The 26,589-nt window shown below is 37.7% G+C and overlaps 1 protein-coding gene across 1 annotated transcript in view; it reads left to right on the top strand.

The window, feature by feature from the left end:
- Positions 1-25,936, top strand: part of LOC114045965 (cytochrome b reductase 1) — a 35,726-nt gene extending 9,790 nt beyond the window's left edge. The window contains exons 2-4 of the mRNA XM_027866197.1: positions 10,675-10,883; positions 25,067-25,221; positions 25,520-25,936. Coding sequence (XP_027721998.1) covers positions 10,675-10,883; positions 25,067-25,221; positions 25,520-25,811 — 656 coding nt within the window. The 3' untranslated portion in view covers positions 25,812-25,936. The remainder of the gene's footprint in view (positions 1-10,674; positions 10,884-25,066; positions 25,222-25,519) is intronic.
- Positions 25,937-26,589: the final 653 nt, after the last annotated feature.

Raw genomic sequence — 26,589 nt, 5'->3', positions numbered from 1 at the left:
GGGTATAAATTACCTTTGTGTTCTATCAGCTTTTCTGCATTTTAAAATTTGATTGTAATTCAAACCCAGTAATTTACTGGACTCTTATTGTTGAACTAACAAACTTTTAATTGGCACTCCAGGCAAAATTCTTTCAAATATATGAAGAGAAGTAGTAGCTATTCCCTTTTGGTCTGTATTAAAAACATTTTTATTTTTTTACTAGCTGACAGTTTTGTAGCTTTTGAGATAACACAGAGCTTTTAGTTGTAACACTGGGTTTAGAAATGTCTAATTGTTCTTCTCCCTCCACCCCCTTTTTAAAAATTTGAGAAGAGCTTGAATCTCTGCTTCTGTAATGCAAAAGCCCTGCCATTGGTTACCACCGAGATCTTTGACTCATTACAGCATAGAGCAGTTTCCTGAATAGGGAGGACTGGCAGGCCTCTACTGGCCAGGCCAAACAGGAATTTGCTTGTTCCTTTAGTTTTCTTGATGATCCCTTGCCTGGGATGCTGTAGAAGCAATTCTTACCTAAATGCAGGTGGACTGGGGGTCCTCTGAGGCATCTTTCTACTCCCAATATTCTGGATTGTGAATTATCTTGGTTGAACTCCTCCACAACCCTGCCTTCAAATCCCAGCTCAGACAATTACTAGCTATAGGACGTTAGACAAGTTCTGTGCCTCAGTATCTTCTTCTGTAAGTTGAGGAAACTGTGTAGGTGATTACTTAGGGCCTTCCTCACTCTAAAACTATTCTCATGAATCCTATGAAATAAACATTATAAGCATTATAGTCATCCTCATCCTCATGTCTTTTTTTTTTTTAATTTGGTAATTAATTGCAGCTCAGAAAAGGTATGACTTACTCAAAGTGGCAGAGCTGGGATTCAAACTCATTCCCCCCCCCCATCCCAAATCTTTCAATCTTTCATTATTCACGGTCACATTGCTCCCAGGCAGGATCGGGGCCCAATCCTCCTTACTCGGAGGCCAGCCCTTGCCAACTAACCAAGCTGCCTCTCTACCCGAGGGCACTAATTTAAGGAAATGAGTTTTTTATTGGGGGAGTTTTCTATTTCTTGTTTCCTGCCTAATGCAAAAATGAATTCACCAGAGACAAGATGTTTTGGAAGTCCATGTTTTGGGGAGTTTTATCTCCTTAGTTTGATAGTGATCTCTCCCTCTGGAAATTTCTTACTGGTTCATGGCTGAGATGACTCATTTGCCTTTATTATTTCTGGATTTTTATCATACTAATTTTTCACCATTGTGTCGCAATCATAAGACAAACAATATTGTCACCCTGATAGAATATAAGCAAGCCATTTCCCTTTTGTCTTTGTATCTCCAATGCTTGGGGACACTGCTTGTTGACTGATTGACTTATTGACAAGGTCAAAAATTTGTATACATGTCATCCCCCTATGTTGGACCTTAAGCTCTTAAGAGAAAGACCAGTGTTATTTTTTTTATCTTTATTTCTATTTCCATTGCCTAGCAAACACAGAGCCTTGCACATAGTTGGCATTTAATAAATATCTGAATTTAGTTGAATTCAAAGTTTTCTGGTCTTTAACAAATGCTAAAAGACTCATTAACAACATTGGCATTTTTATTGGGGGGGGGGGAGATTAAGTGTCAAACCCAGGACTTTTTCTTAGGAGTAAGCAAGTTATGTTCCCAGGTTTTATATTTTCATTTGCAGCCTGGAGCTCAGAAATTTTCTAGTAATTTAAGTCCAAAGTCAGGTAAGTTGGTTCCTATGGAAAGCTGTTGATTGCCAAAAAGATAGTTATGAAAAAGCATTACAATCTAGCATTTCTTAGCTGTTCAGTCTAGTATACTACTTTAGTACCTGATTTCTGAAATTTAACGTTAAATTAACGGTTTTTCATTTATTTTAAAGTAAACATCCATTGGTTTTCACATTTCACCTTGTTTTCTGGGAGGAAAAAAGGTAACTGGAAGGATTTGACAGAAGCCTCTTGTTTCAGTTATGAACAGCTGCTATTTCTCCTCTCTTCCACTTATTAGGATTAATTTCTTTTCCTTATATGTCAGGCACAAGCTCCTGGTAAGCAGCGAAGCAAGTAAAAGATATTCCTATTTAGCCTTTCAGTCAATTCTTATTACCTTTCCAGAACAGTTTCAATTTTTGTGTGTGTGTGGCATTTAAAGGTAATATTTTCCCATGATTCCCTATTTTTGAGATTAGAAGGCTTACCTTAGTTTTCAAAAGAGAAATTGTCATTATATGACCACTTTAGGTAAACATTAAACAGTATGTAATGCCTTATTCATCTGGAAACAGGGATGTAAGCTCACTAGAGCGCTTGTAGTCATTGCTCCTTTTGGGGAGGTTTAGTCACCAGCAGTAACTTTCATCTTACTTATGAGGTGCAAAGGCAAGATTAAGCAGCAGCAGCATGGTGTGGGGGGAAAGATCAGTAGACTGGATGAGACTCAGGATTACTGGAGTCCAAATTACTAGCTGGGTGATCCTGGACACATTACCTCTGAGTTTTAATTTCTTCATCTGTAAAATGAAATAATGCTACTTAATATCATCTGTCTCACAGGGCTGTTTGTAAGAAAAGCATGTTGCAAGTCTTGAAAGAACTAAAGAAATATGATTTATTATAAAGTTGCAATCTTGGGATTTGCTATTGCTAGCCTGGAAGTTTTTTTGTTTTTTTTTTGTGAGGCAATTGGGGTTAAGTGACTTGCCCAAAGAACCACAGTACATCTCATATGTCCTATGCTTCATTTGGTAAAGTGTTTTGTAGATGCACTCTTCCTACTTCTAAACACCTGATTCATTGAAGAATTTCCTTTCTTCTTCATTGAAGAATTTCCTTTCTAAATCATCAATGCAAACTTAAGTTGGCTGAAGTAACCCAACAAAGTACCATTTATGTTCTGGAAGTGACCTTTCAATAAAACTATTGAAATGCAAAAAAAAAAAAACCAGATTTTGCTTTCTCAAATGACCACTTTAGGCTGCCTGAGGCCTTCTCCAGTTATTTCTGTGGTAGGGAGATAGAGGAATATAGATTGTCCCCTGGCATTCCTGCAATCCCTGTTTAATTGATGGTATAACAAGCAATTAAAACTATTGTCAGTTGGTCTGATACTGATTCACAGCTCAGTCAGGCAGTGACATTAGAAAGAGGGAGTAACATTCTCTTTCCTTACTGTTTCTGTGTGTTCCAGAACTATTTGGGGGATTCCATTAGTACAAATGTCTGTATCAAACCACAACCTAGTGTTATTCAGCTAGGATCCTACTAGGTGGTATAGTGAAGAGGGTGCTAGTCTTGGAATCAAGACCCAAGTTAAAATCTTAACACAGTCAGCTATATGACCTGGGCAAATGACTTAACCTTCTCAACCTCAGCTTCCTCATTTGTGAAATAGAGATAATTCAGGATTGTTGTTAGGATCAAATGAGATAATATATGTAAAGTGCTTTGCAAACCTTAAGGCACTATACAAATGCTAGCTATCCTTGTCTTTCAGTTGTGTCTGACTCAGTGCCCATGTGGTTTTCTTGGCAAAGACATTGGAATGGTTTGCCATTTCCTTCTCCCACAGATTAAGGCAAACTAAAACTACATGACTTGCCCAGAATCACACATCTAGTAATTATCTGAGGCTGCAATTGAACTCATCCTCCAGACTCCAGGCCCAGTGCTCTATCCACTGAACCATCTAGTTGCCTCCTTAGCTATCCTTAGCTATTTGCAGTACAACCTAGAACCCAGAAGGAAGCAAAGACGGCCTCTCCTCAGCTCAAATAAATGTCAAGAAATCCATATATGAAAGCTCATGTACCCAAGGGATAGGTTCTCAGTTATGGCCTATCTACTTTTATTGTTAACCTCATCATCATCATCATCACCACCACCATTTTAGATTGGGTCTCATTAATACTGAAGTGCTTAATTGGCATAAAAACTTTAACCCGTCCCATATTTCTGACCTGGGCCGGTTGACCCCTCTTTATACAATCTAGTGGCCCCCCAATGTGGGGGAAGAGACTGGTTACTTTGGTGCTAGACTCAGTGCAGATACCTGATTGGTTTAGCCTACTGCAGCTCCGAACTCCAGAACTCAGAGAATCCACCAGCCTCGGCCTCTCCAGCAGAAGACATGCCATCACCCTGGTCATCTTCTTCTTCTCTCTCTCCTTTTTTTTTTTTTTTTGATAGAACACTAGTAATATTAGTTACATATATTTCTAGAGCAGGAAATTAGAAGGCTAGGCTTCCAGAAGCAGACATGTTGAAAGCAGGAAGAAGTAACAGCTGACAACAGAGGAGACTGAAAAACTAAAAAAGCCAACACAGGAACAAAAAAACCATTAGCATTCTGGGGTCAACCAGTGTAGAGAAAACAGCCCCACCCACCTTAAGAGTCTCTGAGAGCGCCACTGTATTATAGTTGGGTAGCTGGGTATAGTAATTGATGTTCATAATTATGATCTTAAATTATCAAGAAAAGCTTAAATATGTTAATGTTTCCAATCGCTGTGCTTAAGGATGCAGGTTAGTGTCCAAACTATTTTCATCAAGATTTCTCTTAAAATGATTAAAATTTTTTAAAGTATTGGTACTTAAAGGGGTTGATCTTCAACTGTCTGGAAAATTAACTTAGGTCAAGTAGCTTATTTTCTAAAGGTGCTGGATAAATTCGTTGTTATTATACCTTCTAAAGGACTGGGGAAGGTTGTAATATGCTGTCTAGGTACTCAGGCATATAATGTTGAGAATGGAAAACAACTCTTTTTGCAAACAGAGTTCTCTTTGTGAAATTTCTCAAGTTTTAACATGCAGCACACCCAAGAGGGGAAAGAACTTTATGAATAGGGCCTTAATGTAATTTGTCATTCATAGTCAATTTTTCAATGAAACTTTCTAGATGTTTACTTTCTGGGTTTATCATTTAGAACAAAGCACACCTTTGCTTATCTGGTTCTGACCTGGAGAAAAAAGCCTTGTTGGCTGATGCAAGTAACAATTCATTAGAAACTGAAACCATTTAAGATGAGGAGGAATGTTCACACAAGATACTGAGTTCTTTAGCTACGTTTTTAACCCCTATTCAAAGGGAGGCCAGGCATATATGTGCTGGGCCTAGAGTCAAGAGACCTGTGTTCCATTCCCATTCCCACTTTGAGCACTTAACTAGTTGAATGATGCTGGCTTAGTGACTTACTCCCTCAGAGACTCAGTTTCCTTATCTGTAAAATAAGAGTAAAAATAAAATTTCTACAACTTTCTCCATAGGATTGTTGCAAGAAAATGTAAACATGAAAGTGCTCTGAAAATGAGTTCCTTCATCAAAATTTAATATTGTACTCCTCCCTTTAAAAAAAATGTTGCTTTCTATTGACATATCCTTTTAACAATGTGGCTGAGGAGGCTTGGGATTTACCTGAAAGAACAAATAATGGTCTTATGAAAAGACCTGTTGTAGACGATTCTTGATTTTAATCTTTATAATGTTTATCAAACCCCTCAAATACATTTGTACCAAAACAGAGAAAATGTGTCTGTCATTAGCTAACACAAAGACATAATCATCCTGTACAGACCATGGAACACAGTGTAAAATCAATGTCCAGGTTAGTGCAATCAAGGGAATAGCAGAGGGATATTTTCTGCTATCTCAGACACTATAACCTGTCTTAACCACTTATATTTGAGATTGTAGTTTGTTCCCCTGTTTGACCTGTTACAGAGCAAGTTGTTTGGGCTCAGAATGTGGTACTGAACAGCTGTATTCTAGGACAGATAGAAAGAAGAAAGAAGACCATTAATATTTGACAATTCTATAGTAATTCTTCATTAAGGGAAATCACATTCCTGAGCTCTGAGTCAGCCATTCCTTTCATTCTAGGACTGCCAGAAATTTTGCTCTACTTGAAACAGAACAAAGAGCTGGTGGTACTTGGGTATGAATAACAGGCCAATATGTTGTTTTCTCTGTGTGTGTGTGTGTGTGTGTGTGTGTGTGTGTGTGTGTGTGTGTGGAGAGACAGGGAAAGAGAGAACCTAGGGCAAGTCATTTCACTTTCTTGGGCCTCAATTTCTTAATCTGTAAGATTACTAGTTCCTAGTTGGTCCTTAATTAGATATTTGTTGATTGATTGATTGATCCTGTGACTCTACTTCATTTAAACTAAGAGAAGAATCTAGGTGTGAAGCCTGCATCTTATGGCCACACTAAAAATTGAAATAAAAAGATTAATGAACTAAAGAGCTACAACACACTTAAGTCAAATCACGGCCAGCAAGAATGAGTTGACACGTGAAGTAAAAAGAGAGGGAGTTTTGGGTAGAGAAGGTTAAGGAGTACTTGGAAAAGAAGGTAGAGGGAAAAAAAGAACTTTTGCTTTAACAGGATGAACCAATTATGGCAGATTTTTACTGATACCATGAAGTTGAAGGTGATCTCTGACATTAAGAAGTTAATGTTTTTCTAAGCTTTAACTTCAGTCCTTTTTGAAATGTTAGAGAATAGTCTGCCCCCAAATATCTCCATTTTCCTGCTAAAGTGCCTGACATTCCCATAATTATAATAATGTATTCCTTTGGGTTAAATCATAGTTACTCCTTAAGTTCAAAGTCCCTTTTAAAATGGAAGATATTTCCTGCAAGGCATAAAACATTAACTCTTTAATGCTGATTAATAATTATCAGGGGTCAATTAACCAGAATTTCTAGCTAAATCTTTGAAAATCAGCCTAGAGGAAATGGGGTGGAAAGAGAGGTAGGAACTAATCAGGTACTGAATTAGGGGTGGGGGTGGTAAGAAGGTAGATGGTCCAGCAAAGGACAACTAGAGAAGGAAGGGGTCCACAAGGAGAAAAAGTGCCAAACCAGGAAAGATACAGAGGAGGCAATACTGAGGCTAAGGTTACAATGACGTTTTGACTATGACTCTGAAACACAGATGCTAAAGGACTTCTGTTACTAAGTTTCTATTTCCCTTAGGGCTGGCTTGTTGGAAGAGACCTCCATTTTCCTTAGTTCACCTGTGCTCCTAGAGATTACCAGTATTGTGCTGGTATTATGCTGGTGGAAGAGTAAAATACAATATGTACAATTGCTAGGGAAACCACTGTTTGGGAGTTGGCTCTAATTGATATTTTATCAATTTGATGACTGAACTTTGGTTTTAGTGGAGAAAATGCAATGCACCTCCTAGGGATCTATTTCTTCATAAGGCAAAGATACATAAAAGTAGACCTAATCATTTTAATAATCCATCATTAAGATAATTCATTAAATGGTTTGTAAAGATATATTTAACTTGGAGAGGAGAATGCTACACATAGAAATACTTATCTAAGGTTTTCCTATGTTCTCTGAGGAAGAACAGTCAATGTTTACAGATGCCAGTTGCATGCAGAATACTATACCAAGCAGGCTTTTATAGTAGGTCATGTCAGAGTTAACAAGGACTTAAATTATGATGGCATCAGTAGAAATGGAAATATATGTGGAAATATACAAAACAGAATTTGTAACTAATTGGGTGTAGAGAGGAAGAGTAAGAATCTAAAAGAACTAAAGTTTCTAGCATGGATGACCATTGGTGTGATTAGCAGAAGTAAAAAAAAAAAGTCAGATAGAGATTGAAGAGATAAGAATTAGGGGTGTGTGTGTATGTGTGAGAAAGAAAGAGACAGAGAGAAATAAAGGGGGCTGAGGACCAAACCTTACTCTATGCTTATATTAAGGGAGTGAGTGAAGGAAGAGGAGCCGTCTAAAGGATAGAGAAAGAGCAGACAGAAGTGTTTGATGAAAGCTAGGACAACACGGTAGTGTAACAGAAGTCAAGGGAGGAGAGAATATTAGAAAGAGTGGGAATGGTGGGGAATATATTCAACAATGTCAAACATAGCAGGGAGGCCAATAAAGGATAAGAGCTGAGAAAAAGCCATTGACTTTTGCAATTAGGGGGTCATTGCTAACCTTCATCTTGAAGAAAGCAGTTTCAGTTGAAATGATGAACTGTAAGTAGTGAAATAGCTCACCTGAAAGAAAGCCATGATCAGGATAACTTGAACCAATTTATCCAATGATAGGAAACTTGCAAGTCTTGGTAGGAGGGTAGGCTTCCAGGCTCAGGCGTTGTTCAGGTTACCTCTTAAGGTTATCTTGGTAATTGTTTCAAAAACACACGGTGCCTCTTCTTTTTTCTTCTCTGGAATTTGCTGTTCCATTCCCTGTCTCCAAAAAAGCCTAGCAAATTCTGGTCACTTGAAATTTCCATAGATATTATTCCACATTTCCAAATTTCTGAGATTTGAAAAAAATCTTACACAAAATTTTATGGGCTGTGGGTGGCCTGAAATGGGAAAGAGTGGAAGAAAGATGTCAGGGTCTACAAAGCTCCAAATCGATACTACATAGCATGGAATACTCATTGGAGACAGTCATTCTGGGGAATTAAATAATTCAATTTATTAAATATTTATCAGAGTAGGAGCAGATTATGGAATCGTGGATTAGACGACCTTTACAGTCCCTTACAACTCTGTGATTCCAAGGTACCATACTACTCATTTGTCCCCTTTGCTTCCAATTGGAGAAAATGAATATTCTATTTCACAGTAGCTATCTTGGAATGAAAAGTTATGAAATCATCATCCTCTGTTTAAACACTTTTTTTTTTAAATGGAGAAAAAGGAGAAGACTGTTATTATCTTTTTAAGTTTGGGGTTTAAGGTTTTTTGTTTTGTTTTGCTTTTAGCCCAGACCTATGATTTCATCATAGTGGGAAAATTGTTAATGTGGAAACTCCTGATCAGCAACTGTGACTTAGAATTTTAAAGATGTCCTAAGTGGCACAGAAAGCTTAAGTGATTTGCCCACAATTATGCATCCAGTATCTGGTGGGATGAATCCAGTTCTACATGTTTAGTGTCTCCAAATAAAACCTCTGACGGTGTTAGTTTAAATTCTGACTCTAAAGAAAAATGTCAGAAAGGATCTCCTTACCCACCCCCACCTCCTTTTTTATTTTTTGTTTTTGTCTGGGTCTGTGATTTCATTGGTAGGAAATTTGGGTGGAAAAACTCCCTTTTTTAGCTGCCAAACAGAAAGCTCTAATCATAATAGAAGTGAAAGACTATTTGGAAATTGTTTAGAGCAGCAGGTAGTGCTTGAAGCCTTAGACACCCCTGACAGCTTTCAGAAAAATTAATTTTTTTGATGAATTCATAGGTTTTTAACTAACAATGTATTTTGTATTTCGTAAAAGCTAGCAGTTCTCAAAGTATGATCTGTGGGCTTTTGGGAATTCCTGAGACTTTCAGGAGGTTAGTAAAGTAAAAACTACTTCCATAATGATACTAAGACATTATTGGCCTATTAAAATATGCCTCCCTTTCCCAAAAACATCTGAGGCCAGATTTTCTTCATATACTTCAATAAAAACAACATATTGCAACAAATTGTGGAGTCCAATGGGACAATCCAGCTGTCTTCTATTAATCTACACATTAAAGAGATTTGCAAAAATATGTAAAACAATGCCATTCTTCTCAATATATCTTTTTTGTTTTGGAAAATGTAGCTATTTTTCATGAAATACGTTATTTATGTTGATATAATGGGTTTATTATTATTTTAAATGAATAAATACATAATTTTAAATTATCAGTTTTAATTTCTACTATAGTAAATATCAACAGACATAACCCACATAAACAACTCTTTGGGGCTATCAATTTTTAAAAGCATAAAATGATCCTGAGACCAAAAAGTTTGAGAAGTGATAAAAGCATGAGCCATTTAATTTAAATGCACGCAGGCTCTTTTCCCTTCTCTAGGGACCCAGTTGCTTTGTGCAAATACCTAAGTCCTCTAACTTGACCACACATAAGTTAATCAAGCAGGCTAGCATTTTTAAAGTGCCCATGACATGCCAGGTATTGTGGTATTTACACAGTTGCTGAGGGCTAAGAAGAAAAGGAAAATGATAAAGAAATTCAGCAGTTGGCATCTTTCTCTTTCTCTGTGTAAAAAGGGGAGTAAGTAAACAAGGTGAGCTTTCATTGCTAGAATAGTCACCTACAATGTATGCATTACTTTAGGACTCAAGTACTTATGAGTATATGGTACTCACATTTTCTACACATGTAAAACTGGAAAATTTTTTGCTTGTATTATTTGAAATAAAGTATTTTGTATTTATGCCTAAATTCATGTACCTTTCCCTCATAGAGAATTACTACCATTTTTCCATTCATTGTCAATAGCCTAGAGATCTGTTTAGTGGGCAGCTAGGGATGGTCACCAGACTTGTAATTTCCAGGAACTCTTGGACATGGAAGCTCCCTTTATCAATCCAAGATAGCACCTTCTCTGCAAACTTTGTAGTCTTAGAGAGCTGCCTGGAACATTAAGGGGTTAAGTGGCTTGCCCAGGTTCTGTACCTAATATAAATGAAAGACAGGGCTTCAGTTCTGGTCCTCCTAGCTTGGAGGACCACTCTTTATCTACTAAAACCAAGCTGCCTCAAAATTCTCTTCTGAGAAACCCCACTTTTCAGAGATAATTTGGAATGGCATCTGCTGAATTATGTATAACTACTTAAGATTACTATAGATAAATCATTAACTTTCTATTAATTATTTTGAAATTATTGTTCCCCTCTCCTTTTTTTCTTTCCTCAGCAATTATTGTCTACAGATTGCCCTGGACCTGGAAATGCAGCAAGCTCCTGATGAAATCCATCCATGCTGGGTTAAATGCTGTTGCTCTGATCCTTGCAATTATTGGTGTGGTAGCTGTTTTTGACTTCCACGATGCCAAGAACATTCCTAACATGTACAGTCTGCACAGTTGGATTGGACTAGTTGCCGTCATACTTTATGCTGCACAGGTCAGAATCTTTAAAATGTTGATAAACAAGATCCAAAAAAGGCGAAATGGTTAATTCAGATAATATAAGATCTGTTATTATACTTTTCAGAATTTCTGGGCAGTCATCATTCTTTTCTAACTTGTTTTTATTATGTTTGTTTTCATTATGCATTTCCCTAAACAACCTGGGATGGTGCAGGACTAAGTGACTATGAACTAAAATATGAGATTTAGAATTCATGTGTGTTTGTGTGTGCGCACAACAGAGGTTGTTCCTGCCAGCGATGAGGTTCACAACCCATCCCATTCATGCTTGCTTCTCCTTGGTCACTTTTCCCCATGTCTTCCCATAAGGTTGTCATGAGATCCATGAAAGTTCTAGCAGCCTTCCTAGCTCTCTCCTGATATCACAAAAATTAAATGGTACTAGACTAATATTCTTGGAGATTTTAGTATATGTCTTTTTATCCCAATTTGAGGTCTAAGATCATGCTTTTTTCTCATTCATTCATTTTGTAAATATGTATTAAGCACCTGCTATGTGCTATCCACTGTGCTATGTAGTGGGGATACAAAGACATAAACCACAAACTGCCCCTGACCTCTAGAAGCAAGGAGAAGTAACATGTACAACAGAGGTTCCTGAACTTTCTTGGTTCACACAGCCCTTAGTAACTCAGTAATTATTTTTTTTTAAGGCTCTAGGCCAGAAAAGAATACCTCACAGTTTCGTTTATTAAGTAATGAGTTTGTTGCATCCCAGGACACTATGGCACAGTTTGGAAACCATAGGTGTACACTCATAAGTAAATGCAAAATATGTACAAATTGATATAGTTGGGGAAGGCCCTAAAAACTAGAAGATCAGGAAAGGCCCTCATGTAAAAGCTGGCATTTTGAACTGAGCCTTGAAGTATTCAGAGATTCCAAGAGATGGAATAGAGGAGAGAAAACATTTGGATATGAAGGACAGTCTGTCCAAAGGCAGGAAGACAAGAGATGAAAAGTCCTCTACAGGGGAGAGCAAAGATGACACTGTGAATGTAGGGTGAGTAAAAGGGAACAATGCATACTGAGCCTGGCAGGGTAAGCACCATCCAGATTCTGAAGGACATTCAATGCCAAGCAGAGGAATTTGTACATTATCCTACGGGAATTAGGGGGCCACTAATTCTTCTTGTTCGGGAGAATGGCATGGTCATTCCTGACCTGAGCTTTGGAAGTTTTGTGGAGGATGGATTAGAAATGAGGGAAACTTACGGCAAAAAAATTATTGAAAAAATCCAGGTGAGAGGTGATAGGGGCTTGAACTAAAGTGGTGTCCAGGGGGGTGGAAAATGTAAGATGGTGGTGTCAAACTCAATTAGAAATGAGGGCAACTAAACTATACATAAGGATCCCTACTGGCCATATATTGACTTTAAAAACCACATATTAACATTATCTATGTTGTATTGTATTTTTGTTTATTTTGTTAAATATTTCCCATTACATTTTAATCTGGTTCAGACTGCACTGAAGAACACTGTAGACTGAATGTTGTGGGTGGAAGGCTATGTGTTTGATATGGCTGTTGTAAGTGATATTCTTCATACCTTCCCCAGTACCATGAATTTGGGAATAGTAGGTATTTATTAAATGTTGTTTGTCCTTCATTCTAGAAGAGGACCATGGCATCAGGAAGGTGATGCCATGACTTGCAAGTGAATTGGATTTAAGTGAGGGAGGGCTATTCAAAGTCACCAGCCTCAGTCTCTCCTCCAGAACCATCTGAGTCCAGTGGCAAAATATAGATCAAGATGACTGGAGATGGCTCCAGATACAGTGGGAAACCTTGGCCTTTTAAGTTAAGATCTTTCCCAGGTCTCAGTCTGATTGAGGCAAGGCCCATTCAGTGATTAAGGTTAGGTAAGAAATGCTGCAGAAAATATCCTCTTATACCTAGTTAAAAAAAATAATTAGTCTGGGAGGTGAAGATCCTGTGAGTTTCTGTCCGAAACCGAAACAATTGCTATTTACATTCACTCTGAGCCATCGGGGCCCAAACAATGATTAAGTAGGGCTGGAGCAGAGTGATTTGGGTTTAAGGTGTGGTCCTTTAGGATGAAGTCTAGCTGGTAAACCCCAAGATGTCTTTCGATCAAAATTATATTCCTTTGGGCAGAGCACCTGCAGGTAAAGTGAGAGTGAATGAATGAAATCCCTTACTATTATAATATAGGAGTGACTCATTCGGGTAATGTAAAGTTCTCACCCTGCCCTATCATTGCCAAATCCTGAGTTTCATATTTGTGGCTAAGAAGGATGACTATACCTCAATAGCTAGTGTTTATATAGTGCTTTGAGGTTTGCAAAGAGTTTTATATATGTTTGCAAATATATATCATTTGATCCTCACAACAACCCCGAGAACTAGGTGCTATTATTATACCCATTCCACAGATGAGAAGTGTGAGGCTGAGAAAGTCAAATGAGTTGCCTAGCGCTACACAGCTAGCAAATGCCAGAGGCAGGATTTAAGTTCAGGTCCTTCTGACTCCAAGTCCAGAGTTCTACCACTAGACCACATAGCTTCCTAGATGACATAGTCCTTTGGCAGAATTTGGAAGACTCAACAGCAAAATCCAGAATCCTATCTTCCTTTTGCTTTACCTCCTGACTATATTTTCTTCATTTTTTAAAGCACCTACTGGGCTCAGAGAACTCTACTTAGAATTATAGTAAAACCTCTGTTAAGTGGAATGCCTGGGGAATTGAGAGTTCTAGTTAATAAAAGATTAAAGAGAAAGTCTGCTTGTTTTATCCCTTATCATTGAAAAAACTTTCATAAAATATAACAATATTTTGTTATCTTAGTAATTCTAGGATACTGAATATAATTGAACTGTTATTATTTAAGCAAAAGCTTTGTTTTGTTCAAAGGGACATAATTCTGAATGTCAGTTTTCATCATACAGTATTACAGCTATAGAAAATATAGGAGCTTGGAGGATACCAGTACATCATCCATCATCACCACCACTCACATTTCTACATAAGGCTTTGTTATTTACAAATGCTCACATTTGTTACTTACAAAGCACAATAAAAATGTGAGCTGTTATTATCTGCTAACAACCCTGTGAAGAAAATAATAAAATATATTCATTTTTACAGATGAAGAAACTGAAATACAGAAGGGTTAAGTAATTTGCTGAAAGTCACAAAGCTAATAAGCATCAGGGCTAGTACTTAAACCTATGCCATTGGATTCCAAATCTGACATTCTTTCTAGTGCTGCATGTACCCTAGCATTTAAAAAAAAAACTCAACCAGAAAAAATGACATCCTTACTAGTCACTATGCTTTCTTGTCAATTGTCTCTTTCTTTAAGAACTATAATGTAGGAAAAAAATTTCCAGTTATTTGGGGATTCAGATGAGCTGTTTTTGCTATATGATGAAAATAATTTCTTCCTCAAGGAATTTCCAGTCTAGGACAGAGGGAAGGATGAATATCTGGCATCAGGGAAAAGCTTCCAAGTACAACCAAAAAATGGAAATCTCAGAAGATGAGTCAGGGCACAACAACATAGGACTGTGGATGATAAGATCAGCATTCTATGGTCTTTTCTTTTCCTATCTCTTTCTTCCCACTTTTTTTTTATCACTCAGCATTCTTAGCACTGGGGCTCCCTTGTGGGAGGAAGACTGTTTCCTCTTGTCTAGCTGAGTGGGAGCAGGAGGGAGCAGGGCTTGTCTTCTGGGACCATAGGATAGGTGGACAACCAGGTGTCCCTTTGGACCAAACTTATTAGCTTGGGATCTCCAGTGGAAGAACAAATACTAAAAAACATTAAGGCTAAAAAGCATTAGAGGAGAACCACAGCTTTGGGTGATGATTTCAGCTCCATGGTTATCTGCACCCACCCCTCTTGGATGATGGAGCAGAAAGAGCACTAGATTCAGAGTTGTAGGACCTAGATTCAAATCCCAACTCTCTCTATTCTTTCAATATTTTTATTTACTTTTAGGCAATTGGGGTTAAGTGACTTGCCCAGGGTCACCTAGCTAGAAGTGTCAAGTGTTTGGCCTGAGGCCAGATTTGAACTCAGGTATTCCTGACTTCAGGGCCGGTGCTCTATCCACTGCACCACCTAGCTGCCCCTTATTCGTTCAATATTGAACAAGCCTACTGAATGTAGAACACTGTGCTAGGTGCTAGAAGAGATGCAAAGTTTAGATTAAAGCACAGTTGCTACCCTCGTGGAATTTGGAATCTAAGAGATTACCAACACGGATAACTATAATGAACAACAAGGCATGTTAAGTGAATAAGAGAGTTAGAAGGTGCTGTGTGAGAACCAGTGAGACAGGTGGCTAGTCATGGGTATTAGGAGAATGCATTTCATTTGGACTTTAAAGAATGAGTTTGTATTCAATGGACAGAGAGACAGAGACAGACAGACAGACAGACAGACAGAGAGAGAGAGAACATTCCAGTCAGAGGGAATAGAGTGCATTGTATGTGTGGAAGGCAGAGTAGTCCCTTGTAGAATAATATGATTTAAAGCTGAGAGAGTGCCAGACTGTGATGCCAGATTGTAGGGGAGGGTCTGGAGGAGGGGCGATTATTCCCAAAGAAGCATGAAGGACAAATGGAAGAGAATAGAGTTGAGAACATCTGTTAGGAGGCTCTTAGTGAGGGCTTCGACCCAGGTGTTGGCAGTGGCAATAGAGAAAAGGGAACAGGTGCAAGGGGTGTTGGGAGAGGTGAGAAAGAGAGAAGAGTCAAACACAACCCCACAGTTTCAAACTTAGGAGACCATGTGCCACAGATAAAAATAGTGGAGTCAAAAACAGGTACATACTTAAAGGAAAACTAATGAGCTTGATTTTGGACATGAGGACCTTGAGATGTTGATGGGATAGCCAGATTTATAGGTCACGTACGTAGTTAAGCATTCACTTCAAAAAAGTGGTCAGGCATGGATATATAGATTTGTAAGTCATCTGCTTAGAAGTGGCAATTGAAGCGGTGGGAGCAAATGTCCAAAGAGAAGAGAAGAGGGGCAATTGAGAGGCAGCTAGGTGACTCAATGGATAGAGCACTGGCCCTGGAGTCAGGAGAACCTGAGTTCAAATCTGGCCTCAGATACTTACTAGCTGTGTGACAACCCCCATTGCCTCTAATAAATAATAACTCTTGAGGAATGTCCGCATTAAAAGGTAATGAAGAGTATAAGGAGTAGAGAAGTGAGAGGTGAACCAGGACCATGCTATGTCTTTGAAGCTATTAGAATATAAGTTCTTTTTGAAAAGGGATTGTTTCATTTACTGTATTTATAATCCCATCACCTAGTATGGTGCCAGGTACACAGCAGAAACTTAATAAATGCTTAGCGATTGCTTAGTTGAAGCTCAGAGAGAAGAGGATCCAGTAATAGAAAGTGATCAATAGATTCAAAACCTATAGGGAGGTCAAGGAGGATGAAGACTGGAATAAGGTCATTGAATTGGCAATTAAGAGGATTGGTAAGGGCTGAGAAGATAGTATCAGTAGAATAATAAAGCCTAATTGGAAGGGGCTGAAGAGTGAGTGGGTCATGAGGAAGTGGAGGAAACACCTTTTTCAAGAAGTTGAACAGTGAAGGGGAGAGAGTAGAGGAAAGTATAGCAATGAAGGGGAAGAAAGGAAGGCATTCCCCCCCCCCACCAGGACTGATGGGAGATGAATGTATTTGTAGGCAGAGGGGAAAGTTCCAGCTTAATTGCCCAAAGGGGCAATTAAAGATGCTTGAGGAAAGGAAGCTGGACCTGGAGGAGGTGAGAAGGGATGGGATCAAAATGTATTTGAGTGACCTTGGCAAAGTCAGTTCTCCTCTCTTGGCTTTCCTTTCCTCATCTGTAAAATAAGGTGGGTGGATTAGTCATCTCTAAATTACCTTCCAATTATATAAATCCTTTGATCCTCAATCACCAAAGGAAAATGGCAGGTCATCCTTTCCTACATTGTATAGTATTTCCATGTCTACTTCTAAATTCTTACCTTAAGACTTCCAGAAAGGATGCCATTAGTAGAAAGCCATAGATGTAACTGAAACTCCTCAGGACAGCTCTCACATGACCCTGCTTTGGCAGTTCTGAGTAGAATAGCTAAGATGAACAAAATATCCTCTGAATCATACCTTTTCTGATTCCACATAGGAAGCCTTCCTTAACATCTGTGCTCTTCTGTCTATCTTTGCTAAGAATGAATTCCTTTCAACCTGATATTTACATTTTACAGATGTCTGGGAGTCACCCCTCTCTGTGCTCTGACTCCCTCTTCATCTCTGATGATGTGTATACACATGCTCAGAGCACACACCACTCATACATTTCTGTTTATTCAGTCTGAAACTAGGCATACAAAGTACTTGCCAGGAAAGGAGGTTGGCTTCCAGTTACATTCTTTTGCTCCTTGAAACCTATTTTTAGAAATATTGAACTGCCAGAGGTGATATAAGGGTATGATCCAACTCTATTGGAAGAAGGAAGAAATCAACTGAAAGAATTCTTCCTTTCCTAAAGAGGAAAAAAATAAAACTATTTTTAACCTTCTGTCACTCACACCACAGCCCCCAACCCTTTCCATGCACAGGCACACTTTTGACAAACTAGTTAAACTCCATAACTTTGTAATTAAATTGACATATAAATATGTCCAGCTCTACAGTGGTTTTTGTTTGGGGTAACATTAGTATATCAGGCATCAGAAACTTTTTGTATTCACATATAACAGTTGATCTTTCTTCTTTGGCTTCAAACTAAGAGCAGAAATGAGGCTTCACTGACTTGTTGAGAATGGATCAGTTCACTTATAAGTGACTGTGCCTGGGGTTCCCACTTATTCATGGAGTAGAGGAAATGCTTCTTGTTAAAAACTAGATGTTTTCTATAGGACTGCTGCTCATTCCCAAATGACAGTCTAAACAACATCTCCTAACCAAAACTGGCCTTGTATTTCAGTTTCAAAAGAATAATTGTGTGTGGAATGCATTTATCTACATACCTGAGGTTGGTCTACATTCCCCTGCCCATCCTCAAACTCGAGGGCCATACCTCACAAAGACTATAGAAAGAATAAAAGAGAGTTTTTAAGATCATGTAATCTTTTTCCAGCACTTTTAGTAGCTGCCCCTGTGGGTTCTACATGCAAAATTAGGACAGGTGTGCTTAGATAAAGTTATTATACTTAGTAATAGGATGGAATTTTCATTTTATTTCTTCATTTAGACCTGTAACTTAAAGACTGAATTTCTCATGAGTGCTAAAGCATGGGTGAGGAGGTGGAAGATGCTGTCCTCTCTCTTCCCATGGGATTTAATTGTTAGAATAGTGGTGGTGGTGGTGAGGGGGGTATTTCTGTTTTTATTCTTTTTTATTTTACACACACACACACACACACACAAAATTTTTTACAATATACTAAATCTTTTCTTCTGTCATTTTGTGACAGTGAAACCTGATCACATGGGACTAGATTAAATTCTTAGTAGATATAACTGTCTAATAAGGATCTGCTTATATGCAGAAGAGGTATTACCCTCTAGTGGTTTTTTTTTCCTTCTAAGGTTCTAGATGTGGAAATCTCAACATCAGGCTCCTCCATGATCTATGGAAAACTTTTTTCCCCCTTTCATCAATAGAGTCATAGTCTACTTGATTGAAAACATCTAAATCATCTATAAATGACATTTGGTAACTTTCAGTCTCATCTTTATTTTTTATGTAAATAGTATTTTATTTTTTTCAATTACATATAAAGATAGTTTTCAACATTCATTTTTTATAAGTTTTTGGGTTCCAAATTTTTCTCCCTCCTTCCCTCCTCTCCCCTCTCCCCAAGATGGCATGCAATCTGATACAGGTCATACACGTGCAATCAAGTTAAACATATTTCCACATTAGTCATGTTGTGAAAGAAAAAACAGAACAAAAGGGAAAAACTACAAAAAAAAAACTCCAAAGTGAAAATAGTATGCTTTGATCTGCATTCAGACTCCATCAGTTCTTCCTCTGTATGCAATCTCATCTTCTTTAAAAAAATAAACAATAACTTATTATAGATATGGAAATATCTAGTGGTATTGGTCAGATCATTTCCAAAAGAGGAGAATTTCTAAGTTTGAGCTAAGGGAATAAACTTGGAAGGGTTGTAGAGGTAAGCAATGCAAGTTATTAAAAGGGTAGAAAATATGAAACAAGACAAATGAATAGAAATTGTCCTGCTGAAGAAAAAATGAAAGGTTGACTTAATTATGATACACTTAGCTAACCTCGACTGAAAGAGCAACAAGACCAGCAAGACATTTCCTTGGATTTGCTAAGAATGACTTTTGTCTTGATGTCGAAAATTATGTATGTCAACTTCTAGTAATAACTTACCAGCTGCTCTTACAGAAAATTATGGTTTTACGTAAAACCCCATCAATTAAAGTAAGACAGATTTTCAAAATAAACTTTAAAAAAGAATCTAACTGAATAAGGATCCAGCACAGGAGTTTCTGCAATGAAATGTAGCTAGAGAGGATGACCAAGAGAAGTTTGGTCAAGATTAATTAAAAGTTCATGAATAAGGCCTTTGTTCTAGTATTGAAGATGATGCCCTAGAGAAGATAAAAATGTCCCCATTGGCATTGCATTTGAGACCTTCTTCTGTCTTTAATAATGTCTTCTTGATGGAGTGGGAATGAGTGCCCTTGTCATAGCTAATCTTGTATGTAAGCTAAACATTTAGAACTGGCCATTAAAATGGGAGCAAAAGCAAACCTAAGAGCTGAGATGGCCAGAAAGAAGCCAGTTAGACATATCCATGCTCACTGGTTCCCAAGGCTCCTCCAAAGAACAACCTGGCCCCAGAAAAACGAAGGATCATGGAACCACAGAAAATGGTAGTGGCTAGAAGTGGTGGTGAAGCAATGAGAGAGCTCCTTACCAATGCCAAGTTTTCGGACCAGTTCTCTTGAACACAGAAAAACTTGGACAACACTAAATTCCTAGACCAAGTCTCTTTGAGAGCAAAGAAATTTCAGGACATCATGCCAAGGAGTAGCAAGAGACAGGGCTGCAGTGTATTGGAACAAACTTGAACTTTGCCTTTCATTGTTCTGAGATTTATGTAGACTAAATAGGTCTATATAACTCAATAAAACATGCAGATTTTGTTTCCCTAGCAGCATCAAGTGTTTCATTCTTTTTCGTGGTAAATGGGAGGAGTGTTTTGGAGGAATGTATAGCTTTGTGAAGGAGTTGGGACTCACCAGAGAAGAGAGGGGAATTGTCTTGAATATTCATTATTTTGAGTGTCAGCCCTTTGAGTTTTTCATTTTGTTTTGAGTAAAATCAAGCCTACCCTCTATATTTTATGTATTGTTAGCCTAAGTGCTTTCATGGGAGCTTAGGATTCTTTAAACATATATGTTAAACACAACACAAACACAAATATATATGTATATCTGTGTGTGTGTGTGTGTGTGTAATTGTGTATTCTTAGGGCTTTCTATGGGTTATGGAAAATCAGCCCATTTAAGATATTCTGTGGCCACAAACTGAAGAGAGATTTTTGAGGTATACCCCTAAGATTAAACTTGATCCATGTAAACCCATAACTATGGGACTATGAGTACGGTCCACCAGTTACTCTTTTTTTTTTACTTCTGGTGAGGCACTTGGGGTTAAGTGACTTGTTCAGAGTCACATAGCTAGTAAGTGTAATGTGTCTGAGGCTGGATTTTCCACAACCCATAGAAAGCCCTAAGAATACACAATTATACACACACACACACACACACACACACACACAGATATACATATATATTTGTGTTTGTGTTGTGTTTAACATATATGTCTAAAGAATCCTAACGTTTTAGAGGAAAATGGCAGAAATATATAAGCTGAAGTATATGTATTATATATATAGTTAACATAACATTTACACGTGTGCATAAGCATTTTTCTTCTTTCCCTTTGTCTCACTTTCTGGACAAGTTATATGTGTATAAGTACAGCCGAGTTTTATGACAGAAATTGGACCTTCCCCCCCAGTAGCTCCAAATACCATAAACAAGGTTCTGATGGTAGATTTAGCTAAATGTTAAAAGTTATTACAACTGGAGATTTCCACTGAGTCCACTGATCTTAGAATTGTTTGGGTACCTGGAAGAAGAATTGAATATCTAAATGTTTGCTTTCCTTCCTAATCCCCTGATTCTGGGAAAGGGGAGAGGGGAAACAATGCTTTTATTCTTTATACTCTAAATAGCAAGAAACAATCCTCAATCCTATTTATAATTTTACTTTAAAACTTTAAATCTTTCTGTCTTAGTTCTTTGTTTTATGAAGAGGAATAAACCTTAAAAATGTAAAAAGAGAAAAGAACAATTATCAGCACTAACCCTTTGGGATACTACTTTGTACTTAAAAAAAAGAAAAGAAAATCAAACAAGAGGATAGAGACTAAACCTGTGATTCCATTGATGTTGAGAGGAGTTCCTGATGAGGAACTTCCTTTACCAACATGGATTGACTCTTGGCAATTTATAGACTTAGAGAAGTGAAAGCTTGCACATAATAAATATTTATTGATTATTAATATTGACTAGCCACAGGTTCCCTACCCCTGAGAGCACTGAGAAGTTGTGACTTGCCCAAGGTCACACAGCTAGTATGTATCAGTATGTATTCTGAATCCCAAGCCAGCTCTCTATCCACTGTAATATTTATATATATACATGCATATACATTTATTTATATGTATACATATAATTATACCAATAACTTGTTTGTATCCCTTGCTAACTTTTTTCTTCTAAGTACTTATAAAATTTTGTTATTTTTGTATAGATGTAATTAGTGTGTCCTTCAAAGCTCAGCTCAAGTGCTGCTTCCTGCATGACGTCTTTCCTTGTCCTCCCAGCTGCTAGTGCCGCACCCTGCCCCCCATTTTCTGTTTACTTTCAATTTATCTCATATACATATATATGTACACATTATTTTTCTATATAAGAATGTAATCTTGAGGTCAGGGATGGCTGCATTCCAGTGCCCAGCATAGTGCCTGATAAATAGAAGGCACTTTAATAAATGCTTAATGATTGGTTGTTGCTACCATTTCTGGTTTCTTCCCTCTGCAACACCTGGTAAGTGTTTTTTGTATTCTTTATTTTGGTTTTGTAGGGCTTTGTAAAGCTACCATGAAAGGTTGCCATTAATAATTCCATTACATTGATTTGCTTTTAAATAATAACTCTACATTTATTCAGCTATTCCACTATCTTTGAACATATAAGTTATTTCCAGTCTTTTACTTTTACAATAAAGCTGCTGCAGATCAATTTTTTCCTTTTAATAACATCATTCAAACAAGCCACCAGTAGTGAGATTACTAGGTCAAGTACGATTAATACTATTGTATTTTACCAAATTATTTTCCAAAAATATTGTGCCTATCCTGAGCTCCACCAACATTGAATTTTATTGTTTGGGTGTGTGTGCATATGTATGTATGTACATATGTATGTTTTACCATACTACCAATTTAATAAGCACATGCTGGTAATTTTAAAAGTCACATTTATATAGTGCCCTTTACAAAACACTTACCTTAGGCCATTCTTATGATGTCATTGTAGAAATGTTACTATCCTTACCTTAGAGATGAGGAAGCAAAAGCCAAGATGGTAAATGATTTGCCTAGAATCAGAAAGCTACCAAGCTTTAGAGTTCAGATTCAGATCCAGATTTCTCCTGGCTTGTAGACCTGTACCACAAGCTACCACTATACCATACTGATTTGTTTTCCTCTGGATTATGGGAGAGTTTGATCATATTTTCAGTTAATTCTTAACAAATTTTATTGAATTCTTCAAGAACTGCCCAGTCGTATTTGTATCCTTTTAGGAATTTTGGAAGACTCTGAATCAGAAGTCTCAGCATTCCCATGAGGATTCTTACCCTGTCTTTAAAGTTAACATAAGGAAGGGTCAGGAGAATTTAAGTGAGGAAATTACCTAGGGGTACTGAAGATAGATTTGTGTCCCTTAGGCCATCTAATTACTGTAGTCTTCTCCTCCCCTCTTTCCCCAGTACCACAAAAGAATTGATCACAAAGGGAAGTAGGGGTGGCAGTGAGGAAAACCACAATAATACCACAAAGGATGAAAGAAATATTCTCACATTTTTCAAAAGTAGACCATAATACAAGAAAGGAAGAATGGAGCCTATATGGAGAACTGGGAGTTGAAATATTGGGAAATGTAGATTGGGCATTTATGGTAAACCTCTCAAACTATTTTAAGTTCCTGTTTGCAGGTAGTGTGTCCCTCTTCCCTGCTCTTTTTGTTACTTTTTATTGGTCTGCATTCCCTTTTACTCATCCCTTGTGGGCAACATTCTGCTATTCTCTTGTCTGCCTTACTTCATGGCCCCCACATCTTTTACTTACTTGGCCTTTCTCTTCCCCATCTTTTGTCTCACTCACCTTTTCTGTGACTTGCCCAATGGAGAGTTATGACTTAGTTCTTCAGAAATGTACTTGAGTTAAATGCTTGGAGTTAATAATCTGATCCCTATCTTTTGAAATAGAAAGCAAAAACTAGACATAAAAAAGTTTGCCCTTCAACTCTAAAATAATCTCTGAAAGAGGAAGGTAAGTTCACTGAAGGAGAACCAGGAACAAATGTGAATCACTGGGGGGAAGTCCTGTGAACCATTTTAAATTTCAAATACACAGGGCTTCCATTTGCAGTATTAAGTGCCAAATAAATATGCAAACCAGCCTATTGATAGTATTTTTAATTATTTTCTCCTCATTGCAATTTCTTCCTAGGCTCATTCTAAGTGCGCATTAGGTTTTTATGTTTTTCTCCTCCTTCCTCTTCCCCCCCCACCTCTCATCTCCCATTAATCCTTTGACCTCAATCAGGAAAGATGTGGAGTGGACATTAAAGCTTTTTTTCATCAGGCTGCCACCCTTACAGAGCTCGCCCACTCCATACTGGGAAGGTACCTGAAAATATTCCTTTAAACTCAATACTTCAAGATCCCATAGGGTTCCCTTAAATACTTATAGGAGCAATGACACCTAAAGTAAAGATCCAGCTAGAAGCAACTTCTGTATTCTTTCATCCAGAGCAAGTATACATAATGTCAGTGTGCGAGACATGTCCTTTAGCAGGCAGAAACCCTTCCAAAGGCAAAACACAGACAATTGGAAAAAAAAGTAAAAGAATTCAGGGTTTGAATGTGGAAGGAAATAAGAAATCCCCAAGATGCTTGGGGTAGAATAATATATAGATCCCTCTGCCCTTCTTCAAGCAACCTGAACTACACCCCGGATCAAAAATTTCTGGTCCACAAACAGATGCCCATAGATATGGAGCTGTCTTTTCAAGAACTCTCGTGGATTTATGCAGTACTTGAGCATCTATGAATGAATAGTAACCTGGGTTTATATATTTACTGAATTAGTCGTCAATCTTGAGTCTAGTTTGTAGCAATCTGAAGTGGAATTGGAAGATTTTAGAGTTTTAAGAGTCATTTATGGACCCACTTATGTGGGGATATGATCATGGATATATATGATAAAGAGAAGATTTGATACATAAGCTTACACTGGAATGAAAGGAACAGGGCATGATCTAGAAAGGATAGATTTTTTTGTCTTTGCTGAAAGAATAATCCTTCGTTACCTTTTACAGCATTTACTTAATTACCAAAGGAACAGAGGAAATTTTCCCATAGATCTCATCTCTTACTCATCTGATGACATCGTTTTTCTCACCACTAAAGCAGCCTTTCTTGGCTAAGCTACACAGGGTGAATATGCCACTGTGGAATATTTTTTGTTTTTGTTTTTGTTTTTGTTTTTGTTTGTTTTTTCGGTTAGGCAGTTGGGGTTAAGTGACTTGCCCAGAGTCACAGTTAGTGAGTGTTATGTATCTGAGGCCATATTTGAACTCAGGTCCTCCTGACTCCAGGGCTGGTGCTCTATCCACTGAGCCACCTAGCTGCTCCCAGAATATTTGTTTTTTAGAGATAAAAAAAAATCTTCCCTTAACTTTGAGTTACCATTTCCAAGAAATAGTACTTTTTGTAGAAATAAATAATAAAATGTGCCTTTTGTAGAAATAAGTAATAAAAATTAAACTTTAACCTCTCAGCCCTTGTTTATTATGTTTAGCTTCTCCTAGGTTTTATCATATTTCTGCTTCCTTTTGCTCCTCTGGCTCTCCGAGCAATTCTTATGCCAATCCATGTTTATTCTGGCCTGCTCATCTTTGGAACGGTGATTGCAACAGTCCTTATGGGAGTGACAGAGAAATTGATTTTTGCCTTGTAAGTATATGCAGTATTTCATCATTTCTCCACTTCATCCTTTCTGTATTAAATATTTGCTTTCTGAAAGCATATAATATGCACTGAGCGTTCCCTTTTTTTTAAAGATGACAAAAGGAAGGACTATAGAGGTTAAATGATGATTTTGCCCAGGGACACTACAAATGGACTTCTCCAGTACCCTGGTTCTATAAATTCTTCAGGCATTTAATTTTTGGCAATAAATTAAAAAATCGATTTCATACATTGTTTTGTGGTTTCCTTTTTAATCATTCTTTCTCTCCCTTTATTTTTAAAGGAAAAATCCTGCATATAAAGATTTACCACCAGAAGGTATTTTTGTCAATACCCTTGGCATTCTTGTTCTGGTGTTTGGTACTATCGTTTTTTGGATAGTCACTAGGCCTCAGTGGCAGCGTCCCAAAGAACCAAATGCTAAATTTCTTCAGCCAAATGGAAGTACTCCAGAGGGTAATGATTATTCCGTGACAGGCGACTTTGGCAATGTGGACAAATCCGATGTGGACAGCGAAGCGACAAGAAAAAGGAATCTCAAACTGGATGAGGCTGGACAGAGATCAACCATGTAAAGGGCTCTTTGCATGTTGTCTTATAATCTCACTTCAAAACATCTCCAGCTCAGCTGTATCTAGATATGAAGAATCTTCTTATTCAGTTACAAAAACCATTAAATTTTTATATATCTTTATTTTAACCAGATGTAGTAAGTAGTATTGTTTAAAAAAAAAAAGATTATATGGTGTGGTTGAGGGCCAGAACTGATCTGAACTGATCTGAACTGAAAAAGAACATGATCAATTTGGGTAAGATCATGGGAGACATCACGTAATAGCTTTTTTCTTACCAAGAACCAAAGCCACACCTAGACTGATTGTAAGTTCTCTAGCGGGAGGGACAACCTCACATCTTTTTGTATCCACCAGTGCTCAGCTAAGTGCCTTGCACAGAACATGTGCTCAGTCAATGTTTGTGGGTTAATTTGATTGACTAGAAGCATCCCCTATAACCTAGTGTCTGTCATCTTCAGCTTCTTCTCAGGCCTTCTGAGCTCTGGAGCTAGACAACACTAAAGGGATTGTATCAGAGGCCTCAAACATGAACTTAGGTCATTATTGAGCACTCTCAATGTCTTTATAGAAACTTAGTGAATAGAGTGCTGGGCCTGGAGTCAGGAAGACCATAAGTTCAAATCTAGCCTCAGACTCTTACTTTACTAGCTATGTGACTCTAGACAAGGCACTTAACTTCTGTCTGCCTGTTTCCTCAATTGTAAAATGGGGTTAAGAGTAGTACCTACCTCGCTAAGGTTGTTGTAAGGACCAAATGAGATATATATAAAATGCTTAG

Source organism: Vombatus ursinus, unplaced genomic scaffold (assembly GCF_900497805.2).
Source record: "Vombatus ursinus unplaced genomic scaffold, bare-nosed wombat genome assembly UNPS02014779.1, whole genome shotgun sequence".
Lineage (NCBI taxonomy): Eukaryota > Metazoa > Chordata > Mammalia > Diprotodontia > Vombatidae > Vombatus > Vombatus ursinus.
This window is presented reverse-complemented; position numbering and strand designations above follow the sequence as displayed.